This window comes from Salvia miltiorrhiza, chromosome 8 (genome assembly GCF_028751815.1).
Source record: "Salvia miltiorrhiza cultivar Shanhuang (shh) chromosome 8, IMPLAD_Smil_shh, whole genome shotgun sequence".
Classification (NCBI taxonomy): Eukaryota; Viridiplantae; Streptophyta; class Magnoliopsida; order Lamiales; family Lamiaceae; genus Salvia; species Salvia miltiorrhiza.
The window spans coordinates 25,638,013-25,662,660 of NC_080394.1; the positions used below are offsets into that span (position 1 = coordinate 25,638,013).

The following is a 24,648-nucleotide window of genomic DNA, read 5'->3' on the forward strand; positions in this document are numbered from 1 at the left end:
ACGCTAAAAACGTATAACTGCAGAAAATTTTCAACCAACATAGGCACTAAAATGCATTAAAACATTTTAAATAGGCAAAAATTTATCAACCATCGAATTTTTAAGATACGTGGATGAAAGATCTATATACAACTAAAACTTGTGAATCTACCATTCAACTTACATATAAAACCAAACTTGAAAAATAGGTCCCACCGACATCAATGTTTTGTAATGATGGTCAAAGAGAGATGAATACAATATCCAATGACGTTATTAGGGCTTAAATGAACAGAGCTACTCGCAAGCTATTCGAGATTCGCCTCGAAAAAAGCTCATTCGGAGCTCGATTCGATAGTAACGTGTTGAGCTCGAGCCTAATCTAAAACTCGATATTTTTATCAAGTCGAACTCGAACTTGATAACATTCGGCTCGTTAAGCTCGCAAATATGTTCGAATTTAATTGTTCGCGAACATGTTTACGAGCCTGTTCATGAACCTTTAATCGAGTTAGTACACGAGCCTTAAACGATACGAACTCGAGCACAAATAACATGTTGATTAAGAAGTTTTTTCTTAAATTTTAACGAATTCGAGCTCGAACATCATGTATACGAACATCTAACGAACCGAGCTCGAGCTCAAGTTTGAATTCGATATTATCGAGTATCACACGAGCCGAGCTCGAGCTCGATAAGTGGGTGACAAGCTGAACTCTAACAACAAGATAAAAGCTCGAATCGAGCTCGAGCCGAGCTTGAACACCCGAATATTTAAACGAGCTGAGCTCGAACCTGCTAGTATTTGACTCGACTCGGCTCGTTTACAGCCGTAGACGTGATATACTCGAAATTTGAATTTGAGGTACAATAAATAATTATACAATCTATTTTTTTTCCTTAAACTTCTATGTAATAGTACTTCTTATTTTTGGTCCTAGAATTAATAATATTTTAATGATATTATTAATATAAGATAGGTCCCTGATTTCCGTTTAACAAGAATAATTATCAAGTTTTGTAGACCATTTTTAAAATGACATGAGCTCAATTTCAATTGGTGAAAACCCTTGACACTTTGATATGTTATTCTAGACCCCATAAGCTTTCTTTTGACACCCACTGGCCTCACCATTTTTAGGTGAGAGAAACGACCGGCGAAAATTTTTGAAGTTCAGTGCTGACCCTGTGAACCTCTCAGTTGGTTCTGTAAACCTACAAATTTGGGAAGCAAAGGGTCGACCCAAACCTTTGTGTTTTGAGCCCATTTTTCTATCTCTGTATTAATTTTCAACATTTTTTTACAAAGCCTAAGTCCGTTTTTCCAAATTATGTTCTATGTCTACAGAATTGAAATCCTAGTTGAGCACTGATTTGCAATAATGAATATCTCTTGAACCATAAATTTTGCGGATGAGTCCAGTTGGATAAGTGTTATACACTCTCCTTAGTTTCTGGATGGACCTTTGGGATCTCCAATGGAATTTTGAAATGGAAGATATGAATTTTTTAAAGTAGTCTACCGACAAAGTTCTATTCTAGAAAATCTGGAATTTTCAGATTTTTCTTAGTAAATGTCTATCTTTGTGAGGTCATATCTTGCTCGTTTTAGCTCTGATTTACTTGATTCAAATTGGAGGCAAAATTATCCTATGGCACTTCCATTGAAGCTCCGAAGCAGAATCGGTGTATGTTTGAAAATAGTCCCATAAGAGCTCAAAAAGTTGAAATATTTTCAAAGTATAGAGAGTCGATTTTCAAAGATATTTCACTTGAGTTAAGTGCATATGCATGACGAGTTAAAAATATGTTTTATGCAAAGATCGTGGGTAAGTTAACCTAGATAAGACATCAAGATAAGTAAAATGAGTGTAAATAATGCATAGTTCCTAATTTTGATTATGTGTTATAGAGTCCAAGAATAGGTCGACATAGAAAACTCTAGATAGACAATGATTTCTGTTATCTATAGCATGAGCTAAGTGTTAAGATTTGTCTTGTAGGAATTGGCCCATAGGATGGTGCCACCGCTTGAGATTTCATCTCTATCTCTCACCAAAGAATCAGGTGGATTATATTTGCGAAGTAAGTTAGGGTTCGTAAGCCATCTTTTTTTAAATTAAAGAAAAATGTGTTTTATCTTTGAATGCATGTAAAATATTTTGTTAGTTGTTACGAACGGGGTCATCCCAAACCAATCGGGAGTGCCTACACAGTGCCGGGTCCCGAAATCAAGAGGATCAGTTCAGTTCAGGGTAGTGTACACAAGTAAGAAGTCTAAGTATGATATTCGGTTCGGCCGAGTCTCCCATACTTAGCAACCAATGGGTAACACCAAACCAAGAAAAGGTCCGCAAAGTTAAAAGAGCCTCACGTTACAAGTATTTTAAAATTTATAGGAAGTGTTTTTTTAAGGGTTAATGTGCAGATAGGCCCCTCAAGTGAAGGCCCTTAGAGCATTTCAGTCCTCTTACTAACTGTGTGTGCATATTGGCCCTCGAACTCAAAAAAATGGTGCAGATCGCCCCCTCTGACTTAACACCGTTATGGGCCGTTAGTCAGAGGGGGCAATCTGCACCTTTTTTTGGAGTTCAGGGGCTAATCTGCACCTTTTTCCTTTTTGGAGTTCGGGGGCTAATCTGCACACCGTTCATTAAAAAAATCACATCTCATCTTCTCCGACCAACTTTTCCGGCGTCAATCGCCGTCAGATGAGGAAAATCACGAAATCAAGTTCCCAAGCCCCAAATCGGGAATTCCAAATCGGCGTCATTGCTCCCGAAAATCACATAATCGAAATGGAAACTCGAATTCTCCCTCGAACGTCACCGCCCCCAATTGCAGAATCACCCCCAACGAATCGAACTTCGCCTCGCCGTAGGCGGTGATCGTGACCCCAATCGAGATCGAGATCATGTTGGCCATGGTCTCTGATTTGAAGGTGTCCTTCTTCAACAGCAAGCCGATAGTGTAGATGGCGACGGGCATCGTCGGCCTTTATCACCGGATTTCGCCGGATTTGAGAGAAAGAGGCGACTCCTTATCGAGAAAAGCTAGGCGACTCCTCATCGAGAAAAGCCAGGCGGCGGGTTCACCGGATATTGCGGCGGCGATTTCCGACGGAATGGGAGAATTAGGGCTCGTCCTTGACGCTAAGCGTGTGCAGTCGAGCGAGCTCCGAGGTTTAGGGCCCAAGAGAGAAAGAAAGGGGTGGCGCCCTCCGCCGGCCTCGCCGGAGCTTGAATCAGCGACAACAACGATCAAATTTTGAGCGAGAGAGATGAATTAATTAAAAAGTTAAAAGGTGCAGATTAGCCCCTGAACTCCGAAAAAACGGTGCAGATCGCCCCCTTGACTAACGGCCCATAACGGTGTTAAGTCAGAGGGGCCGATCTGCACCGTTTTTCTGAGTTCGGGGGCCAATTTGCACACACAGTTAGTAAGGGGACTGAAACGCTCTAAGGGCCTCCACTTGAGGGGCCTATCTGCACCTTAACCCTTTTTTTAAATATAAAGTGTTGTTGTATCTTATGGGAGACATGCATTTCACTAAGCAGAAAATTCTTTAAGACAACTTTTAAAGAAAAAAAGCATTAACTTCACAGAGTGTATTAGTAATTAGTCCAAAGTTTTTAAAATCTTTTGCAGATTAAAAGACCGGGGCGCAGTGGAGGGCAGGAGATGGTGTAGGTTTGGAGCAATACGAGAATGTCAAGGTTATCCTTGGCAAGTCCTTTCCTCTAAACTTAGAATTTAAGAACAATTTTTTTTTGTTTAAATAAATTGAGTTGCTCTCGAGCACTCAACTTTCTTTTCAACGAACTTTCCAGATTTTACAGGAATCCTCGTACTCCGTGTCAAGTCGGGGTTCTTTTGAGCGATTGATTCAAGTATCAGTTAATTAATTCTACTAATTAATCAAGAATTTAGTAAAATTAAATAGATTAATTATTTCCGCGAATTAACCTAATTCAGTTAAAATGTCCCCAGTCCACGTGACGCCCCTGGATAAGTTGGGTCGTCAAATTCAGACTCTCATAGGGCCTTTGTCTCTTTTTTCTTAAACTTCTACTCTCTCTCACAAAGCTGCTTTTGTTTGTTTTTTGAAGTTGGGCTAAGTAAAAGCATTTCCAGCCCAAAGCCCGAAAATAGGTATTAAGACCAAGATGAAGACACGCACATATATTTTAGGAGTACGAAAAGAACATTATAAAATATTTTAAAATTCCCACGTCCTTAAGTTGTATAGTAAAAATGGCCTAAATTATAAACTTAAGTATTTTATGCCCTAATTATGTGAAGTGTCTATTTTACCATTTGATGCTGATGGGTTTACTTGATTTTTTGTGAAAGTCTTACACATTTAACCGATTTAACAGTCATCGGTCATAAAAGTCAACGATTTGACAGCTATCTGTCAAGAATACATATGATCGGTGGGTGGCTAGATCATGTGTCCACTCGGTCAAATCGTTGACTGATATGTAGCCACCCACCGATCATATGTATTCTTGACTAATAACTGTCAAATCGTTGACTTTTATGACCGATGACTGCCAAATCGGTCAAATGTGTAAGAATTTCACAGAAAATCAAGCAAATCCATCAAATCAAAAAGTATTTAAAGAATAGGGCATAGAATTTTTATATTTATAAAATAGGACATTTTTCACATACTCCCTCCGTCCCGGCTTTTGGTATCCAGTTGAGAACGGCACGGGTTTTAATAAAGTAATTGATGTGTTGTGAGTGGAATAAGGGTCCCATATTTTATGTGAGAGTTAAAATAATTAAAGTGGGGTAAGGGCCCCACCTACTTTTACCAAAAATAGAAATAGATACTAAAATGTGGGACGGCCAAAAAAGGAAAATTGGATACTAAAAGCTGGGACGGAGGGAGTATAACTTAAGGAATAGTGCATTTTAAATTTTCACTCATATTTTAATGTAATAATATACGATTACACCCATCGCCCTAATCTTCGTCTGCTATTGACAATATCCATTTTTGCCATCACGAAGAAGTAGCCCTTTATCGTCACCAAATCAACGATTTTAGTGTAACACTTTTAGGGGCGTTTACTCCGCACGAGTGATAAGATGTAGGATTGAGTATTTTTATTCTTAAAAGTAAAATTTCTTCAATCTACTCTTTCAATGGAATAAGAATCAAGTAAAATTAGCCGAATAAAAATAATCAAGAGCGTAATTAACAAAATTAATTTCACACTTATTTTTTCTTAATTATCTCAATTAATTATTCTCTCCATTCTCTCTCCTGAAATTAAATCAGTCTCTCTCTCTACCTCACGGCTGAATCCCTTTTGTCCTTTTCAATCTTCTGCCCACAAAACCAAAACAGTCGCCTCTCTCTTGCAATTCCGCTATTTTATAAATTAAATAATAATCATAATAAAGTGCTCAATTTATATTTTGTGGAGCGCCATGGTAGTTGGTGTGCATAACACTGGTGATACACTAGTCTATTTAAACTTTAAATAATTTTATCCCAACTTTTGGAAAATTATCAATCTTATACAACCTTTAATGATTTTATCAATTCTATCCAATCCCAGAATTTAAAACTCATCACTTCTATTCCAACCTTTTCAACTAGTGTCAAGTTAATCATCGGAACTTCCCTCCAAAGACAGGTGTGGAGCGCCAAATTACTCCAAAACGTGCAGGCTTCAAAACATTTCATGGAACACATATTGAAGAAGTGGTGCAGTTACTCCACTGATCAATCATAAAGCTCACACCTCCGAGACCTTGCATATATCATAGCTTCTGTTACCTATTTTGCATGAAATCCCACCAAATTTGCAGCTAAAAATGCGTTTGTTTGATGAAACTCCAATGCGCCTCTTCACTTCAGCTCCGATCACACTCTTCAAAGAATCGCTTATATCACCGGTTGCCCAAGCTACAGATATATGCGGACGTGGATTCTGTAATGGTCAATGATAAACTTATTTTATGAATTGGGAGCAGCTTCATTTTCAACCGAAAGAGTAGCAACTCAATGTGAGACCAACCTGATAAAACTCTGGAAGATTATGAAGCTTGTACACTCCATTCACCAACTCAATTTGCTTCTGGATCTAAGCAAAAGAAATATTTCATCTCAGCATTAGCATAAAGGTAGACGCTGTACACGTCTAGGGCTCCATATAAGACTTGCAACTCGATGTGCATACAAGTTTCAACTGCACTTCATGGTAACAGCCATAGCATTCAACTACATGTCAATAGCAGAAAATCTTCCAACCATATATAACATGCAGATGCGTGTGATCTTACAGATCGTTCATGGTATATCCTTCTTAGGTTATAAGCATTAAAAGGTTGAAAAGTTATGTCATGGCTATCTATAAGTTATTATTGTTGTATACGCAAAAACTTATACAAATAATTGTTCCCAGAAAACAAGAAGCTATTTAAATTTAAAATTTAGAATTAGAGAATAGGACAATGTTGATTATACCATCAACCCAACCACAAAGCAACTTCCATTGATATTCAAATAACCACAAATGATCAATGCCCTTGAGTCGACTAACAGATAAGACAACATTTTGGTTGGAAAAATATATTTTAGTACTAAATGACAAGATTTAAAAAAAAAAAGAAAAAAAAAAGTTACTCAATAGTAAATTCTTCCACATTTGTACAATAAAAGATAATGAGAAATTGTATTTAGATTTAGAATTTATGTCGACTTAGGATATGTTATCATGGCATCAAGATCCACTCTATTGGCTCCAACCTCCAGCGGCCAATGACACATCTCTTATCCATATTCAATGAAAACTATGAATGATATATAACTTTGACTTAGAAATAAGCCTAAAATTACACGGATACTATTAGTCACTTCACAACATTAAACTTAAGGAAGCACAACCATAATCGGTTTACAATATAATATAAACCAATTGGTTGAGACAATATATTTGTTAGTGACAACAAATTTGTTTTTTTATGAAATATTCAGATAATAAAATTGCAACTAAAGAGGATTGGGCACATTATAACAAGGTTGAATAGAATTCATACACTCTCAAAGATAAAGAAAGGATAGTTTTCACCATTTTACTTATATGTAGACCAAGACATGAGCTTTTTATGGATTTAAACTTTTATTCCACCCAAGATATGTAACGCCAAAAAGAGCAGAACGAGTTGAAATGAATAACCTCCTCAAGAAGAGCTTTGCACATTTCACATGAACAATGTGGTAGTTTCTAGTTTCTACTTTACCTCGGCTAAGCCAGCTCCGGTAACTTCCAACGAGAGAAAGGTCAGCGTACAATCATCATTGACAAAAACATCCCATTTGTCAAAATCAATCCAATACCTATTCCATCCCAAGAACATCAAAAACAAAGTAACCGCAACCAAAATGTAACTCCAAAAGACAAAGGATGCTCCTCACCTCTTATGAGAATGTAGTTTCTGTCGAAGCATAGCTACTAGCGAGTCTCGCTGATGCACTCGAATCGGAACAGCCCTTCCCAAACTCACATGGAATTCCCTCCCAAGTACAACTTGATCGAGCTTTTGCTCGTCGTTAATTAAACTACTTAAGGGGATGTCTACATCAACCACATGAAACTCATTTACAGCGGCTGCAACCCTTTTCAGAAGGGGCGCTATCTCCTTTCTTGATGAAACGGGAATATACACTAAAGCCCACAAAAATTCAAATAAAAAACTTGCATCTTAAGATTGAACTGAAGAGCAAAATAGACAATCAAATCACAAATTTGAAATGGGATAACCTGGGATATATACATGCAAAGCGTAATTACCCTCGACATGAGGGAAGCTACGGACTCGATTTGGATGATCTCTTTGGAAAATATCGGATATACCTTTCACAGGAAAAAACATCGAACAGCTTGTGAGCATGAGCGTAAGACAATATAGAAACGTGGAAAAATGAAAGGGATAAAATGAGAAACAAAGTTCACCAGCTGAATGTGGCGGCTGCAGAAGAGAGAGGGGCGGCGGAGGGAGAGGGGAGGGGTCCGAGATACGGGTCGGACCTGATTCCGAATCGGAGTCGGACGAAATATCTCCATACGATGCTCTCAAGGCGTCCATCCACTGCCAACTCCGAGAGACCAAGTCAATTGTAGAAAGATTTTTTCAGTGTAAATTCATAACGAAAAAGTGAAGGGACTGTTATTCTTCTCGTCGATTCTTGATTTTGAGTTCCGAGAGGTGACAAAGAAATTGATAATTCAAGAGTCTATCACTCACGACTAGAGGCAAACCGGTGTGAATCGGGTTCACTTGGTAGTTGTATCTCTCGACCCTTGCTAATTTTCAAATTGTTCATGAGTTAAACTACCCAACACAAATTTAATTTATTTATTTATTAAACTTCTCTAATGAATTTGAACAATTTTTTTTCAAATTAAATTCTAAATAATTTGCGAATGACTTGATTTATTTACAATCCTAATGATTAGTGACCCCAACCATGAGAGTATAGTGTAGCAACTAGCAATATTTTGTTTGTTTTATTGAATATTAATTAAGCTGAAAACTTGAATTAAAATATTTTCATAACATGAGACTAGTTTAACCATCACATTCTTCACAACATCAGTTATTAGTCCAATTAACAAGCTTTTGAGCAATCAATAGGATTGATAACTGATCACTCTAAGTTAGACAAATTTTAATTGGACTACTAGTCCGCGCACTTGTATTATGTCAGTTGATCTGTATCTTCTAGGTTAAATCATATACCAGCTGATCTTATCATAAGCTAAACTGATTAAAGCAACGAAAAGTTTTAATTGGTGTATTCCCCCATACACTAGTACGTGCTCGCTCGGGACCAACATAATATCTGTATCATTCGTCCGACATAAATTTGAAATAACATGAAATAACAGAAGTTTGAAATAACAAAAATTTGAGACAACATTTTATTCCTTTCTTCATTTTACAGCAAATTCAACTACAAATACAAATACATATCTCATAAGATAACACAAAATATCGCAACTCTAATTATTCGCCAGAACTAAATCCACAATAATCTGGGATACCAATAGGCCTATTAATTATCACTATTTCCAATGAATATTTCACATCATTAACACTTATAATTATTTGGAAATTGATTACCCAAAAAATTAGGTCTATCAAAAATATTTTGTAATTTAGTTATGACTAAAAACATTAAATGGATTAATATATTTTATATTACACTGGGACGTTTCATTAATAATGTCTCATACCTTTTTAGTAAAAAATTAATTATTAATGGTGGGTTCAACTCACTTAAAATAATCCTTAGATATATTCCACCAACTCACTTCGATGAAACAAGTACCAACACCTTAAATGCAAATGATGAAGAACGCTAGAATTTTTACGTGGTTCGATCGAATGATCTACGTCCACGGGACGTCGCCGGAGAATTTCACTATTATTGAGAGATTATATTTACAAGTTTTTCTGCTGATGAAATAAGAATTAATCGCCTCCCTTAATTTACAAGTGAAAGTCTTATTTATAGTTTACAAAGAAACCCTAGCTTTAAAGGCTCATTCATTAAGGCAATTGGGCCCAAGTCTCATTACAATAGTCTTTGGTTTGAAGTTGAGGTGTCAGATGTGGACATAGCTGCGGTGTCAAAGATGAATTGTCAAAGGTGATATTCAAGAGAATTGACTCCCCAAAGTTGACACTGAGCTGATTTGTCAAGGTTGATCTTGAAAGAGTTGACCAGTCAAGGCTTAATTGCATTTCTTCATTCTTAAGAATGGTGGAACCAAATTGGTGTCCTTTTTTCAGAATGCGCTCAAGCATATGCCCCGCGAGTCCTCACGCGCCATCCACGTTTATCCTCGCCACGACTTGCCCTTTGATGGTAACGGGCGTGCGAGGGTGAAACGTGCATCGTGTGACACATTGTGAGGCACATAGACAATATTCTTCTCACATCTAGTTTCATCAAAGATAGGCTTATAGTTCTAAGCCTAAGAAGCTATTGAGTGGGAAGAATCTTTAGGAACTTTATAAGCTTTTGTATCTTGAGATGGTGGATGAATGGTAGAGAATTTTGGAAAAAGGATTCAAATTTTTGATTTTTTTATAACCCGTGTAGGCTAGCTAGAAATGGGGGGCCGCAAATAATTTAAAAAATAATAAATTTTATAAACTGCCATTTATCGAACATTAGATTGGAAATTTACTTGTTCCAATTTATAAATTCAGGGACTGAGTTACATAAATTACATAAAATATAATGTTAAAAACCTATTTATTTTTTACTATAAACATTAGAGATGCATTTGCTGCTTAACCCTATAATGATTTTATGACATTTTTAAGGGTCAATGTTTACCAAAAAATAATAATGTGAGTGCAAAAGTAATAAAGTTATTACATATTTAATTTTATTTAATTGGTTTACTAAAATTGTACTTGTTTTTCATAGCTATTGTATTTTTTATTTAAATAAAAAATACTCTCTCTATCCCACCATAAGTGACTCAAAAAATTTCGGCACGAGAATTAAAAAAAATGTATAAATTGATTAAAAGTAGTAGAACCTACACTTTTTTAAGGGTTAAATTTTTCTATTTATTAAAACAGACCACTTATCGTGAAACGTCCCAAAATTGATACAAACCACTTATAGTGGGACGGAGGACAAGGAATCTGCTGAACATGCTTTAAGAGATAGTGTTTGGGTTAGGAATTTCTGGTTGATCTTAGCTGGCGATAATGGCTTCAGCAATTTCATAATTGAGATGGATTGTCAAGTTTTGTATTTGCTGATCTTACACATGTTGGAAACATTCTGGGGGAGATTGATGACTTGATGTTGAAGGATATAGCTGGGTTCCTAGATATCAGAATTTGGTGGCAGACAAGTTAGCTAAATTTGCTATTGCTAAACGTAGTGTATCCCCCCCCCCCCCCCCCCCCCAAAAAAAAAAGGAACTATAAGTATACAGGTACGATACAACAAGCTAATTGTGTTTCAAGTTTCAACCACCACACATGTACAGTCAATACATTTGTATCGGAACTTCCTAATGAAGCTCACGAGTTAGGGCTTTCAACTATAATGCGAGAGCATGTTTCATAATCTTACGAGTCCGACGAGTCACTGCAGGTTGTGACCCTCACATAACACAATGGTTGATATATCTGAGAAGAGGTTAGGAGCAACATGTGGTGGATGAAAAGATTCACATTAGCACTCGTACCACCGAGAAATTAGTCAAAGGGGTCAATCCTTGGATCGTGCTCACTCGCCATAGCCATCCCCGTGCATAGACACGTAGGGCACATGACCTGCGAAAAGAGACATGAGACAAACTGCATTTGGTACGTGTTCACCATGTCAGGACAGAAGAAAGAGAAACATAATTTTGGACATGCATGGAACTTCATTTAGAAAAAGATTTCCACTGATGATAAAATATTTTTACGGTGCTATGCTATGATTAAATACTACAGTTGGGGATGATTCCTTGTGCACTTCAATGTGACTGGCCAAGAAGCAAAAGTTCCAGCACCAACTCTCACCACATGTAATGACTTGGGATATAAGAATTTAATTTATAGTTGTATCTGGCTTTAATTAAAATTTATAGTTGTATCTTTTATATCAAACTAAATTAGCTACCACCTCATTCATACTATTATTTATCTAGATTTTATTTATCACTATCAAAAGACAAATTTATAATGAAAATAACAAATTTTTCTTCCTTTAAATTCCTTCTTTCCCCCTCCTTTTCTACAAAAGAGAATTCAAACCATTTCTCATTAGTCATTCCTTCTTTTCACTCGAAGCAAGGATAATATTATCCCTCCATTTTAGGCGTGATAAAATTGTCTGTCTTTGAAGTGAAAATGAGGAATGAGAAATGATAAAATTAACGGGAAAAGAAAGGGATTTAAAGAGAATTTTTTTTGTTATCCCTCATTTTCTCATGATAAATTTATTAATCAAAGAGAACAATTTTGGGTATATTAAAATATCACATGAAGGGGGCGTTTACTTTGCATGACTGATTATATGCATGATTGAGTAATTTTATCCTCAAGAGTAGGATTTTTCCAATCCCACTTTTTTCATGGGATAAGAATCAAGCAAAACTAGCTTAAATAATAGAAATAATCAAGGGACTTGGAATATCCTAAAGTTTCAATCTATCAAAGTAAATAAAGAATTAACCTTACTATTTTTATCTATCAAGGCTAATCCTTCAAAATAAACGCCCCCAAATGATATTAAAATATCACATACCTCAAAGTATATTAAAATACTACATAAAGGATTATCAATCAGATGAATTTGAGTCTTGACAATAAACCATATATTTGCGGAGATTCACATCAATGGGTTAAGGGAATCTAATGCATTTGACGAATAAAGGGGACGTACATACCTTCGCTGTAGCTTCTAGGCGTACTACGATTATAACAATAAAACTGAACATTTTATCTTAAGTCTTAACAATTAGTAAGATATTTATGGTCAAGAATGTCAACCCTTTTATTGTTGAAGCAGTCCATTTAGCCCATCTCATAACAGAAACCAAGGCATTGCCATGAGAAAAAAGAAATGTAAAGCTGAAGCCCTGAGCACATACCTTTCCTGCCCCCGAACAATTGGAGCACCTCTCTGTCTTAGGTGGTGACAGTGGCTGATCCCCACCATTAAACTTTGAGACTGGTTCTATAAGAACAAGAGACCCAGTACTTGAACAACGAGCACATGCAAGATATCCTGAAGCAAACAAGTTTCATAAGCACCAACATGATAGAGTTGAGGGGATTTCACACAAAGAACAAAGAACTGAATTAAGCTTACCAATGACTTAATAAAACTCTCCTCAAACTGAGGCCCTACAGCAAAAATGCTGCCCCTATTTTCAGCTCTCAGAAACCTGGTTTACCCTTATGGCCTTATCCAGTAAAACCTACTCCCTCCATCCCATTTAACTTGGCCTGTATTCCTTTTCGCGTTGTCCTATTTGACTTGGCTTTGTTTCTAATTTGGGTAATTACTTTACACTACATTAAATATGGGCCCACGCACCTATACACTACAATCTTACCATTCTAAATAACTGTGCCGAAAAGTAATAGGCCAAGTGAAGTAGGACGGAGGGAGTACTTATAAGTTATAAAAGATAACTTAGACTCCTACTCGAACTCAGAAGCTGACTCCTAAACCAACAACAAATAAAAGCCCATGCATACATGGGCCAACACAGCTAAACTAACAGACCCAAACTAAGAATACTCTGCACTCACTACTGCTGCTCGCTGATGCTCTCTAATAATCAACCACATTTCTCTCCCCTCGCACATAAGTCTTTCCAAGTTGCCAACATGCATTCTCAGGTTTATGCAATGTTGTGAAAATCGCTTGAGGCGCGCCTCAAGGCGAGGCGTCACACAATCCACTTCAAAATTGCGCTTTTATTGATTTTTCAATACTGAGCGCCTTTTCTTATTGAGGCGTCGCCTCAAGGCTCTGAGGCAATAAGGCGGTTAGAGAGGCTAGTATGAGGCGGTGATGATATCTTTATTAAACTATCATTTTTTAGATTGCAATTTGTTGTCAGCCGCAATTTTGCTATCAAAATGGGCCCACTCAAATCCATTATAATATAACCTTAATTATATATTCAAGTATCAGTAAATAATAACTTTGCTTGACAAGTCCAGAGAAATGAGCAGCAGCCAACGCCCATCTCCCCATTTTCACAGCAGCTTTCTCAACCTCTCTTGGTTCAGTTCCAACATTTAAGACTCATAAACTTATGAACTCTTTTCAGCTTTTATTTTGATTATTTTAAAACTTATAAACTCATGATTTAGATATTTTATTATGATTTTTTTTTTTTTATCGATGTGAGGCTTACGCCTCAACCCGCCTCAAGGCTTACCGCCTCGCCTCAACGAGGCAAAACGCCTCAATCCTGCCTTAAGCTTTTCACAACATTGGGTTTATCCTAGTCAGAATTTGTAATAAGAAACTAAGCTGTTTGCCTATAATAGGACAAGGTAATTGTGAAAAGAAACGAAGCTGACAGCCAAAGTAATGCTGAATCATAAAAGCAAGCTTACCGAAGTCAATGGACGAAAAACTTAGTGTATGGTTGAAGAAACTCTTAAGCAAAACTTAAAGCTTCACAAGTTTTTTATACTGATACATATTCTCTTTTTAAATGAACGATACATATTTGATGCAAAGTCAATGATCTGATATACAGTCATAAAAAATAATGGGTATTTCTTATTTAAAAATAACCTGAACTTCGACCCCATGATGACTTTTTAGCCCGAATTTACAAATATTACAAATACAGCCTGTAGTTAATTTTGTTGTTCAATTTACATCCCGAGTCAAAACTCCGGCCAACTGAGACTGACGTGTAAAATGATTTGACAAAAGAAAAAACATCAGAATTTATTACTCAACTAGCTGACGTGGAGAGTGAAATTCTGATGTATTTTTTTGTTGCCATATCTGCTTCCAACAAGACATATCAGCTCAGTTGGTTGGCCGGAATTTTGACTCGGGCTATATGATAAGTAAATGCTATATTTGTAAATTCGGGCTAAAAAGTCACCATGGGCTCAAAGTTCGGACTATTTTGTAATAAAACCCAAAAATAAATCATAATTTATGTGTATCAAGCAGGTGCCATGCAGTCTTCATTGTATATTTCCAATTTTATTGGATGTAATAAGCTTTAAGGAGATATTTACATTGGGTGATATCTTTTCTAAGATTGATAAAATATTATAGTCCAAGCTACCATATACTTCGATGAATTGAACAAATTTTGAGCTTGTTTGATCATATAAACCTTCAAATACTTAATCCTAGAAGCATAAGTCCTAGGAACGTAAAGTGAAGCAGCACAGCGGGTTAAATGTTACGTTATCCTATATAATGGACTAAAATAAGAATTGGCAGTAAAATGTTGTCGTCGTGTATATATATATATAATAATATATATAATGAACACAGATGCTAGCATCTATTTACTACCTGTACCAAGACAGTACTTGCATCTCTTATGCTCCTGCTGCTTTACATTGTTTATCTCCACCACCATTAAAGCAGATATTACTCCAACTGCTCCACCCGAGAACGAAGCCACAATGGGGTCAACTTGACTGCAAAGTTCATAGAGACAGCTCTCAGCAACAACATTGGAGCAAAAGGCAAGCTTCATACTCCAAATTTACAACTAAAGACAGGAACAGCAAACAATTAGAAGAAAACTCAACAGTCAATAACAGTCCTTCCAATAGAAGATTACTCATGCGGCGGCTAAACCAAAAAAGAAAAAACATTTTGAAAAATCTGTGCACCTTCATTAGGAATTCAGATGAGAAATGCAGAGCATCTTTCTGACATTTAGCAAGATCTTCTCAAAGATTGGACATTTGGATTTAAATAAAAAAAAAAATCCAGAAACACATAACTTCAAGAACAAGTTACTTCATCAATTAAGACCAGATGAATTTTTATTTTTTTTGGTCGGTAAATAAATATTATAGATAACAAAAGTAATATATAAGATACTATGACACACTGATGACCTCTTGGTGAGTCACTTCACAGTTGTATGAAGGAATACACCTGATGGAATCTTTTTGCTCAGCCTGTTCAGCTGGAAGTTAGGATACACTTGATGAGCTGATAACTGCAGATCTGGAGAGAACTGGTCTACAAATTCATCTGATGTTTTATTTTTTCTTTCTCCTTGAGCTTTCTAACCTAGCTCATCTAACAAGATTTGTTGGATCATCAACTTGATTGAGAGTTTTGCGATCATTCACTTAAGTTCTTCAGATCCCAACACTATAGAGAGAACAGCTCAAACAAGCGGGGGGGGGGGGGGGGGGACGAGATTGAATCTAGAGGAGACTTCCCATGGCCTCTTTAAAACCTTATGAGTAAAATCGCTCCACTTGGGAAAAATTCCACGAAGGAAATGATTACCATAGAGAGCTCCAAAGTCCCCAAGGTATGAAGAAGAGAAAAAGAAAAAAGAACAGCTATTAAGATCGGATGATTAATTACACAGAAGTTCAAAAGTGTCCAATATGTAGTGTAACACTCCGTAATTCTTAAACATGAGCATGGACGAATTGACAGACTTAAAAGTATAGTAATAAATTAATCACATGTTCTTTCTTCAAAATTGTCATGCACTTAGGCTCCATGACCAGCTCATGTGATCGTAAAGCTAAAACTAATCAAGGAAGCCAGTAAGAAGATGAAAGCAAGACATAGAGCGTGGCGAACACACTGCACCATCTAAACATGCTGAGGTGATAGAGAATCCACGAACCATACCTCAATTGCATTGGAAGATGCATACTACTGATAAAATCACTGTATGAAGTCCCTCCGATTCCAAGTTTTAGCTCCAGCTGGAATATGCAGCAAAAGGCATTACAAAGATTTTAAGCCATTCAGGCCTTTATAGAAAACTATACAAACAAGGGGCACAAGAATCGTACTATAGGGGTAATCTTTTAGATTTGTTGCCTGATAAATGATCCTGAAATTTTTCTTCTTGTTTCCATATTTTATTACATTAACATATACTTAAACATACATATGGAAAGGGAATCAAGATATTCACATAAAATTTATAATGAAAAATTTACAAGTGAAAGAATTCTATTGAAGGCGCTACAGGACAAAATTTGTTCCAAACACAAAGAAATAGCATGCTGGATTGGAGCAAGACTAAACTGAAGATAATACAGAAACACTACAGAAAGTTTATGCACAAACTTGAAGTGAAGAAATGACTGGAAGTCCTAGAGAAAAGAATCTACATGCGAGTTCACACTTCAAGAAATATATATGAAAAAATAGGACTTCTTAGACCTCTATGACCAGTCTTTTTTGCTTGGACTCTAGTTCTAGTTAGTTGGGTTCTTCCTCCCCAGACATCTAGTTTATAATGTGAATGCTTATCAGCTTGTTGCATAATATGGGTTAGTTGAAGGTAGTTCTGTGTACACAGTAGTTTGACAATATTTTTGTGTTATGAAGTTATATTTCCTTCTTGCAGAGATGCATTACTAACCCAATATATAACGTTGAAATGTCTTGTTTGTGAATGTATAGGAGTATTGACACAAGGATGTCAGAAAACTACAAAACAGGAGCTGCAGAAAGTATTGAGTTTGGCTCGATGTCCAAAATTTCCACCCATCATGAGATATATCCCAACATAAAGTTGTCTTTTTGTGGGAGGGGTTAGGGGTGAGGGTACCCTTGACATAAAAATTTGGTTACATAAAGAAAACTAACATAAATAGCTGTCACATAATTACAAGTTGTAAATGAAGCAACTTGTTAACTTGGTTACATAATGATCTCACAACATAAATAGTTGTCACATAATTAAAAGTTATAAATGCCTTGTCCAGATCTACACATGACCACATTACATTGACTCTTTGTCCCTTCTATATCTAGAGTTATTTTATTTAGAAAGAAACTCATTATATAGATTGTTTAGAAAGAGTGTATGATTGCTAATGATAAAAGCAAACTAACAATACCCTACCAAAAAAAAAAAAAAAAAAAAATGAATAAACAAAACAATAAGGTGAGATGAATGTGATTTGGTTGTATTCCAAGAGTCCTTAGAACTTACAGTGGGTGCTAGAAGTCCACCAAAAAGCATGATCCCCGCAATAAGAGAAAAACAAGAAGCATAGTACTGCTTAAGGTTCGTGGAGTTCTGCAAAGAATATACTTATCACTTATGAGATGCCACTGCCCGTAGATAGGTTCAGCTGTTAATGCAAGACAAGACAATGCAAAATAATGTAATAGAAAGGCGCTTACCAGAGGAGGCAAGAACGGAATGAAAGATGGGAAGTTTGGAAGCTCATTTTCTTGCTCTTCTTTTACAATTCCAAGCTCGGTGTTTTTTATTCTTTGCTGTATTCTAAGCCGACGAACCTATCAAATTTTATGACAGTGTCATAAATACATCAGAACATAGACAAAGCTTCAAGCTGAAAATGAAATAACGAATACAAGGTTCCAAATTCAACAAAATAACTGTACAGTTAGAAATCAGTCGAATCCTATAAAAAAAGATACTATTAACTAATTTTTATTTTTCAAAAAAATAGTAATGCTTCTGCCTACTGAAGAATACTGACCTCCTCCATTAGCAAAAATATTTTATTTCTTCGACCTCGGATATTATCCTGAATCTCCTGTAATTCCATTTTCGCGAAATCCTGAACAGTCTCGGGCCCTTCTATTATACAAAACCTACAATATTAACGCAATAAAAATCTCAATCAATCAATCAAACTAAAATCCAGAGAAAGAAGAAATTCCGGAAAAAATAGAACACAAAATAAAATCCGTAGGCCTTACGGAACGGAAGTCTTATCATCCGAGGAAGAAAAAGAGGAGGAGCCGGCGTCCGACGCCTTGGAGCGCCATTTGATCCTGGGTTGGAGCTGTTTGTGTGGATACCGCCTCGATCCCGATGAATCAAACCGCGTGGTGGAGTGAGAAATAGCTAGAATTCGACCAGAACATAGCATCTTTTTCTTGTAAATCAATTTGATGAAGAAATTAAAGGGGTAATTTTATGAGATCAAGGGTTTTGGAGAGTTAGTGTAAATGGAGACAACGTCAACGTGCATTGGAGGAGCTGTCTTTAGTGGTGAGCTTAAACTCAAAAAAAAATTCCACCAGAAAACATAGGTGCCACGTGTATTACTCACATAATGACCAATATTTTAAAATTAAAAATTATGATTAACTTGAGGAGACAAAAACATCTTTGAAAAATGCTGAATATGATGTGGCTTTGTGGATAAGTAGGGTCGATGAGTTTGTGCGTGACATTGAAAACAACGTTCCCGTTATTCTACAGCTTTTATTTATTTGTGGTGCAATTAACATATGGAAGAGAAAAGTCCATTATAATTATAATTATAAATTATAAATAAACATGATATGCAAGAAGATAGAAACCATTTTTCTATCAAAATTGTTTGAAAATAAAATAAAATGTCGAAGATAATTTGTCCTTATTGTTGTGTACGTAGGTTCATTGAAATACGTTTGTCTTTTGTTAATATATGAGGAAACTGAGTGAAATGTATTCTAAGTAAATTATATAAAACATTAATTTTAAAATTTAATTCATTTGGGGTAATTGCCAATTAAATGTCACCAAGTTTGGTTGACCCCACGCGTACACCAACTTAAATACTCTCCCCGTCCTCTAATTAAAACACGAGTTTTAAGAAAAAATATATTTTTATTAGTTGAGTAGAGAATGAGACCCACCAAATATATTGTTTATTGGTTGAGTGGAGAAAAATGTAGGATACTTACTAAATATTATTTTCTTTTCATAAAGTTGGATGTGCATCTCATTTTCAGTCCATATGTTCCATATTTGTCTATATATCACGCGCTGGGAATGAGACCTCCTTCCACGGATACTAAGACCAGTCGCAAGTGACACACAATCGTCATAAATGTACACGTTAATCCTTACTCGAAAATTTTGGTCATCGTTCAAGTTGGCAAACCAACACATATGGATGCATATATAAATCACAAATATATTTTGGCAGACAACCATTTATAAATATTTTATAAAGTATCATCCAACATTTGATCATTTTTATTAAATCGAAACTGAATAGATTAATCATCTCATTTATATCATGTGTATAAGTGACCTACAATATGCAAGTGTTGGGAAAATTCTAAGTTTTGATTAATGCCAAAACCTAAGGATGGAACTATATTGATGACCAAAACATAGCTCAAGAATAATCAAATATTCTAAGCTAATGTAGTTTACTGAAGAAGTCGAAGGCCGCTAAACTTCAGCTGAAGGTCAAATTGAAACAAGATCTCAATAGAAGATTCAGCTGAAGGAGTTCCAGGCTATCGAGAAAATCCCAGCCTAAAGGATCAACGAAAACGACTAGCTGATCATAGTTCGTGCCAAGCCATCAGCATAAAGACTTTGTTACTCACAATACAAAATTGATGGAAGCATCTGTTCATCTAAAAATTGACTGACTGAAGGACATCAAGCTGACTCGTGCTTAGACTCACTCATTCCACATCAACCCTAAGGTCAACAAGCTTAAAGCATAATGTGCAAACCTTTTTTTTTAAAAGAATAAAAATAATATAATTACACTAAATTATTCTATTAAAATATAAAAATATTATTTAAAAATTAATCATTGTTGCAATAAATATGAAATTAGGCAAGAAGAAACGAAAACAATGAATATGCATTACGTAGGTAGTTAAGTGTTCTAAAAAATTTAACACCTTTCCGGGCTGACCGAAATAACACTATTGGTGCGAGCTAGCGCATCTATGGTATAAGCCTATTTTTTGTAAAAATAGGAAAAAAATATAATTACACTAATTTATTCTGTTAAAATATAAAAATATAATTTAAAAACTAAGAAAGAAATCAGACAAGATGAAACGAAAACTATGAATATATAAAATAGATATTTAAATATTCTAATGTGCAAACCTATTTTTTAAAAAATGAATAAAAATAATATAATTACACTAAATTATTCTATTAAAATATAAAAATATTATTTAAAAATTAATAATTATTGCAATAAATATGAAATCAGGCAAGAAGAAAGGAAAACAATGAATAGATAGTTAAGTGTTCTAAAAAATTTAACACATTTTCAGGACTGAACCAAATAACACTATAGATGCGAGCGCACATATGGTGTAAACCTTTTTTTTTTTAAATGAAAAATATATTATATAATTACACTAATTTATTCTGTTAAAATATAAAAATATAATTTAAAATTAAGAAATATTGCAATAAATAAGAAATCAGACAATATGAAACGAAAACTATGAATATATAAAATAGATATTTAAATATTCTAATGTGTAAACCTATTTTTAAAAAAATGAATAAAAATAATATAATTACACTAAATTATTCTATTAAATTATAAAAATATTATTTAAAAATTAATAATTGTTGCAATAAATATGATATGATGAATGTTTTTATGAATTTTAATGTATTGATTAGTAGTATATTATATTATTGTTGTTAAATAGGTTAAAACAAGTTTAAAAATGAAAAAAAAAAATAGGTTGTCCCGTTTTGATCGGTTTGGACCAAAACCAAGGGTCGGTTTCGGTCAGTTTTGGTTCGGTTTTAACATAGAAGTCAGTCTGGGTCGTTCAAAATTTTTAACCTCATCAGTTTTCGATTTCATCGATTCGGTTTGGTTTGGACCGTATGCACAACCCTAGTTGCTGAGGAGGAACGAGTTGATTTTGAGGAATGGACCAAGAGGATTAGAGTTTGTGAAAAGAAAGATAGTGATCTTTATTGAAGAGGGAGAAGTAGCTGTTATTGTCAAAGATGAAGGCCACGTGGAGGAGTTGCTAGCCTGGCTGTAGCTTTCTGCATTTACTTGTTGTTTTAATTCCATCAAATACGTTTTTTCCTCCATGAAAGAAAAACATGTTTTAATTCGTTGTTGTTATCCCTGTTATCTAGGGTTGAGTGCTGCTAAGTAGGAGTTTATGAATTCTCTTATTTCCTTATTAATTTATTTTCATATCTTCCCCTATTTGTAATGACTTGATCATTTATTTCCTTTATTAAACCAAGATTTTCTTCACAAAAATTATTTATTACACTAAAAATATTACATTTATCAGTGTTCATAACAACAAACTGTCAGCAAAAACAAGATTGACAAATTTGTACTCTTGTCTTAATAAATAGAAACTGGTTATATTATTTCCTTATTTTTATTTTGTTTTTGAGTTGTGTAGTGGGAGGCCCAAAAGTAGTTAGCACAATAAGTTGTCATTGGTATAGAAAAAGATGAACTTTATATAGAATTCTCGTTAAAGAAATTATAAGTGGCATTGACCTTTATGCCTGGTTAGGCTGGTCCATTTGGGATATGATATAACTTCTATTGGGCAACACGATACAATAAATCAATTGTCAACTACAAGAAATCATATCTCCCAACTCAACAACACAACAACTGTATGCTAAAAAAAGGAAAAATCAAGAAATAGGCATTCCCGTTCTCATAGGTGTTGAGTCAACAAATAAATGAAACTTGATACCTATACATACAGGTTCAACAACGTGAGCAACTGTATGTAGCAGACAGAGACATCTAAATCATGCTAAACAAGGACCATCTCAAATTTATAACTAATGAAATTAAACAGAGGCCTAAGGTTTCTAAGGCCACAAGGAATAAAGACTGGCATCTTCATGGATTGAGAAAAGCACATGAGCATGAAAAAATATAGGACTACTCTAAGAGAAGAAAACGAAGGTCCAACTTCAACTGATTAAAAATTCGAACCCACTGCCCTCGCTCACCTGCAACAATAGGTGTGCATCAGCTTAATCACACAATCAAACAATTCTTAAGCTGTCTAAACCAATAAGCATCTAAAATTGAATCAAGCATATGAGTGCTCCCAGAAAAGGAAACAACTATTGCGAGATAGATTGCTCAATTATTATATTACAGAAAAATTCTATATAACTATTAGCAGTTTTTCTACTGGGAGTGAAACCAAAAAGAAGAGACAAACATGGCTCATGTACTTTCTTTTTCATTAAGAAAGATATTAGTAGAGAACATGTTTCTCCTGAGCAGCCTCTATCTAATCATCGCATTAGTTAGACCTAGACAACTACAATGTCGAGGCACAATATGCAACTTAATACAAATTACATACCAAACATGACTCACTCAACCAAATATCAGATCGGAGGTACTATATTGTGTCCACTGACAACATACTGTTCAAAATTTTGTCAACCAAATTTTGATTTTCCAAGCTAATATACATGATGAGAGTTTCCCAATATCCCAAACTGAAACCCCTAAGACTAGGATATATATATATATATATATATGCAACATCACACATGCCAATCTCAAGTCGTGCATCCACAATAATTGAAGAGTATGGAGATATAACAGGTGACATTAATATATATCCAATTTACATGTGCCACTTCTGGAATCTGTTGAGCTGGTAAAATTGAGGCTAGAAGCTACTTCCACAGATGGATTTCTAGACCATAAAAAGTACATTTCCTAATTTCGTAATATAATATGTGGAAGAACAATCATAATTCCAATAAGATGATGCATGGATATATATCATGTTTGACATCGTACCACAACTAAAGAGGCAAAGGGAAAAGTAGTCTAATTCTCTCGCTAATTTCTAAAGAGGTGAAGCCGTGAAGGTACAGACTATGAGTGAGAAGCAAGTGGATTCCCACAGAGCCACAAAGATAATCCCCCAATTGTTAAGGCTAGACGAAAATGTTAGCATGCTCTGTTTGTAAAACAATATGTTCTCGAATTCCATTGATATGGCGAAAGGAAAAGAATATTCACATGAGATCATCGCATGTTAGGCTTTTCTCATTTATTTTAACCCATATCGGAGTATAATTGAGATACTAGGTAAATGGCAATGAAATAAAACAAATCAAATTTATCACAACAGGACACAGCTCCCCTTAATCATCACGTATAAACAGACAAGCAGCAAAATGAGCAGAGATATCATATCATGAAGATCAACGAGTGACAACAATTCAAATTCACAATGCAAAACCTCAACAATTCCTCAAATTTCACCTTTCTCATTTTGCGACCATGCGCGCAATGAAATCCTCGTAGCGGATCTTGCCATCGGATCCGACATCGACCTCTCGAATCCACTCGTCGAACTCGGCGGGCTCCAATTTCTCGCCAATGCTGGTGAGGATGTGCCTGAGCTCCTTCACGACGATGAAGCCGGTCCCCTCCTTGTCGAGGACCTGGAAAGCGTCGCGAAGCTGTTTGTCAAATGGCTCCGGCTTCAAGTGCTTCTGCATGAGGTCGAGAAACCTCTGGAAATCGAAGGGCGCGGTGAGCTTCTCCTCGGTGATTATGGATTTCAGCTGCGACTGCGTGGGGTTGCCGCCGAGGGAACGCATCAGGATTCCGAGCTCGGAAGCCGCGATTTTGCCATCGCTGTCGGCATCGAACAAATTGAACGCTTCCTTCATCGACGCTATCTGGTCATCGGTCAGCCCCATTTTTCGTGATCTTTTGCTCTCTTTTTCGGTTGGCTTTTGTCTGATTCAATTCTTGCGCCTCTCAATTGTTTCTATTCTCGAGAGAGAAATCTTATTATGTTGTCGATGATTGCGGAAACTGGGTAACTGTAAGAATGGAAATGGTAAAAGTGAGAATATATATATAGATACCATTTTTTTCAAATGTTCCATAAGGTAAATATTTTTTTAAGATAAAAAGAAAATCGAGTAGCCTTTCAGTTAATGATAATCTTATCATAGAGTATTAGTGTGATAAAAGTTCTCAGAAAAAGTGGAAAAGGATGATAATTTTTTTTCTTCTCATTATATTCAAATTATTTTTGGTACAGATGAGATGGACCATATATTTTGTGTAGAAGATCTAGCTTACTAATTATATTTAACATACATAAAAGAAATATTATGTATAACTTTTACTTTAGATCTGAAAATGAGAAATAAAAGGCGAATTTTAGAGAAGGCAGAAAGAAGG

The 24,648-nt window shown here is 35.5% G+C and overlaps 3 protein-coding genes across 4 annotated transcripts; all 3 read right to left on the reverse strand.

Annotated features, from left to right (window-relative positions):
* Nucleotides 1–5,463: 5,463 nt before the first annotated feature.
* On the reverse strand, nt 5,464–8,344 carry LOC130997266 (uncharacterized). The gene is made up of 6 exons (XM_057922530.1): nt 7,956–8,344; nt 7,764–7,856; nt 7,418–7,667; nt 7,243–7,339; nt 6,018–6,083; nt 5,464–5,930 (listed from the first exon to the last, which is right to left on the reverse strand). The coding sequence occupies exons 1-6, from the start codon at nt 8,086–8,088 to the stop codon at nt 5,736–5,738; spliced, it is 834 nt and encodes a 277-aa protein (XP_057778513.1). The 5' UTR covers nt 8,089–8,344; the 3' UTR covers nt 5,464–5,735.
* A 2,629-nt stretch (nt 8,345–10,973) lies between these two features.
* On the reverse strand, nt 10,974–18,857 carry LOC130997267 (protein ORANGE, chloroplastic). Of its 2 annotated transcripts, XM_057922532.1 has the most exons (8): nt 18,413–18,857; nt 18,190–18,304; nt 17,867–17,983; nt 17,673–17,759; nt 16,352–16,428; nt 15,035–15,162; nt 12,618–12,754; nt 10,974–11,310 (listed from the first exon to the last, which is right to left on the reverse strand). In XM_057922532.1, exons 1-8 carry the CDS (start codon nt 18,583–18,585, stop codon nt 11,233–11,235), a joined length of 912 nt encoding a protein of 303 aa, XP_057778515.1. In that variant the 5' UTR covers nt 18,586–18,857; the 3' UTR covers nt 10,974–11,232. The 2 variants fall into 2 exon arrangements, with proteins under 2 accessions (XP_057778515.1, XP_057778514.1); XM_057922531.1 differs by having other exon boundaries at nt 10,974–12,754; nt 18,413–18,750.
* A 3,225-nt stretch (nt 18,858–22,082) lies between these two features.
* LOC130997268 (probable calcium-binding protein CML13) lies at nt 22,083–24,303 on the reverse strand. The gene is made up of 2 exons (XM_057922534.1): nt 23,713–24,303; nt 22,083–22,427 (listed from the first exon to the last, which is right to left on the reverse strand). The coding sequence occupies exon 1, from the start codon at nt 24,153–24,155 to the stop codon at nt 23,718–23,720; it is 438 nt and encodes a 145-aa protein (XP_057778517.1). The 5' UTR covers nt 24,156–24,303; the 3' UTR covers nt 22,083–22,427; nt 23,713–23,717.
* Nucleotides 24,304–24,648: the final 345 nt, after the last annotated feature.

What these genes read in the sequence shown, in the direction of transcription:
- LOC130997266 (XM_057922530.1), bottom strand. Translation starts at nt 8,088, where the DNA reads ATGGACGCCTTGAGAGCATCGTATGGAGATATTTCGTCCGACTCCGAT. An exon ending in TTTGCATGTATATATCCCAG is followed by an intron (nt 7,668 to 7,763) that starts GTTATCCCATTT and finishes TGTGGGCTTTAG; the next exon opens with TGTATATTCCCGTTTCATCA. An exon ending in CCGGAGCTGGCTTAGCCGAG is followed by an intron (nt 6,084 to 7,242) that starts GTAAAGTAGAAA and finishes TCTTTTGCTTAG; the next exon opens with ATCCAGAAGCAAATTGAGTT.
- LOC130997267 (XM_057922531.1), bottom strand. Translation starts at nt 18,585, where the DNA reads ATGCTATGTTCTGGTCGAATTCTAGCTATTTCTCACTCCACCACGCGG. An exon ending in GATGATAAGACTTCCGTTCC is followed by an intron (nt 18,305 to 18,412) that starts GTAAGGCCTACG and finishes TTAATATTGTAG; the next exon opens with GTTTTGTATAATAGAAGGGC. An exon ending in CATCTTCCAATGCAATTGAG is followed by an intron (nt 15,163 to 16,351) that starts GTATGGTTCGTG and finishes TGAACTTTGCAG; the next exon opens with TCAAGTTGACCCCATTGTGG.
- LOC130997268 (XM_057922534.1), bottom strand. Translation starts at nt 24,155, where the DNA reads ATGGGGCTGACCGATGACCAGATAGCGTCGATGAAGGAAGCGTTCAAT.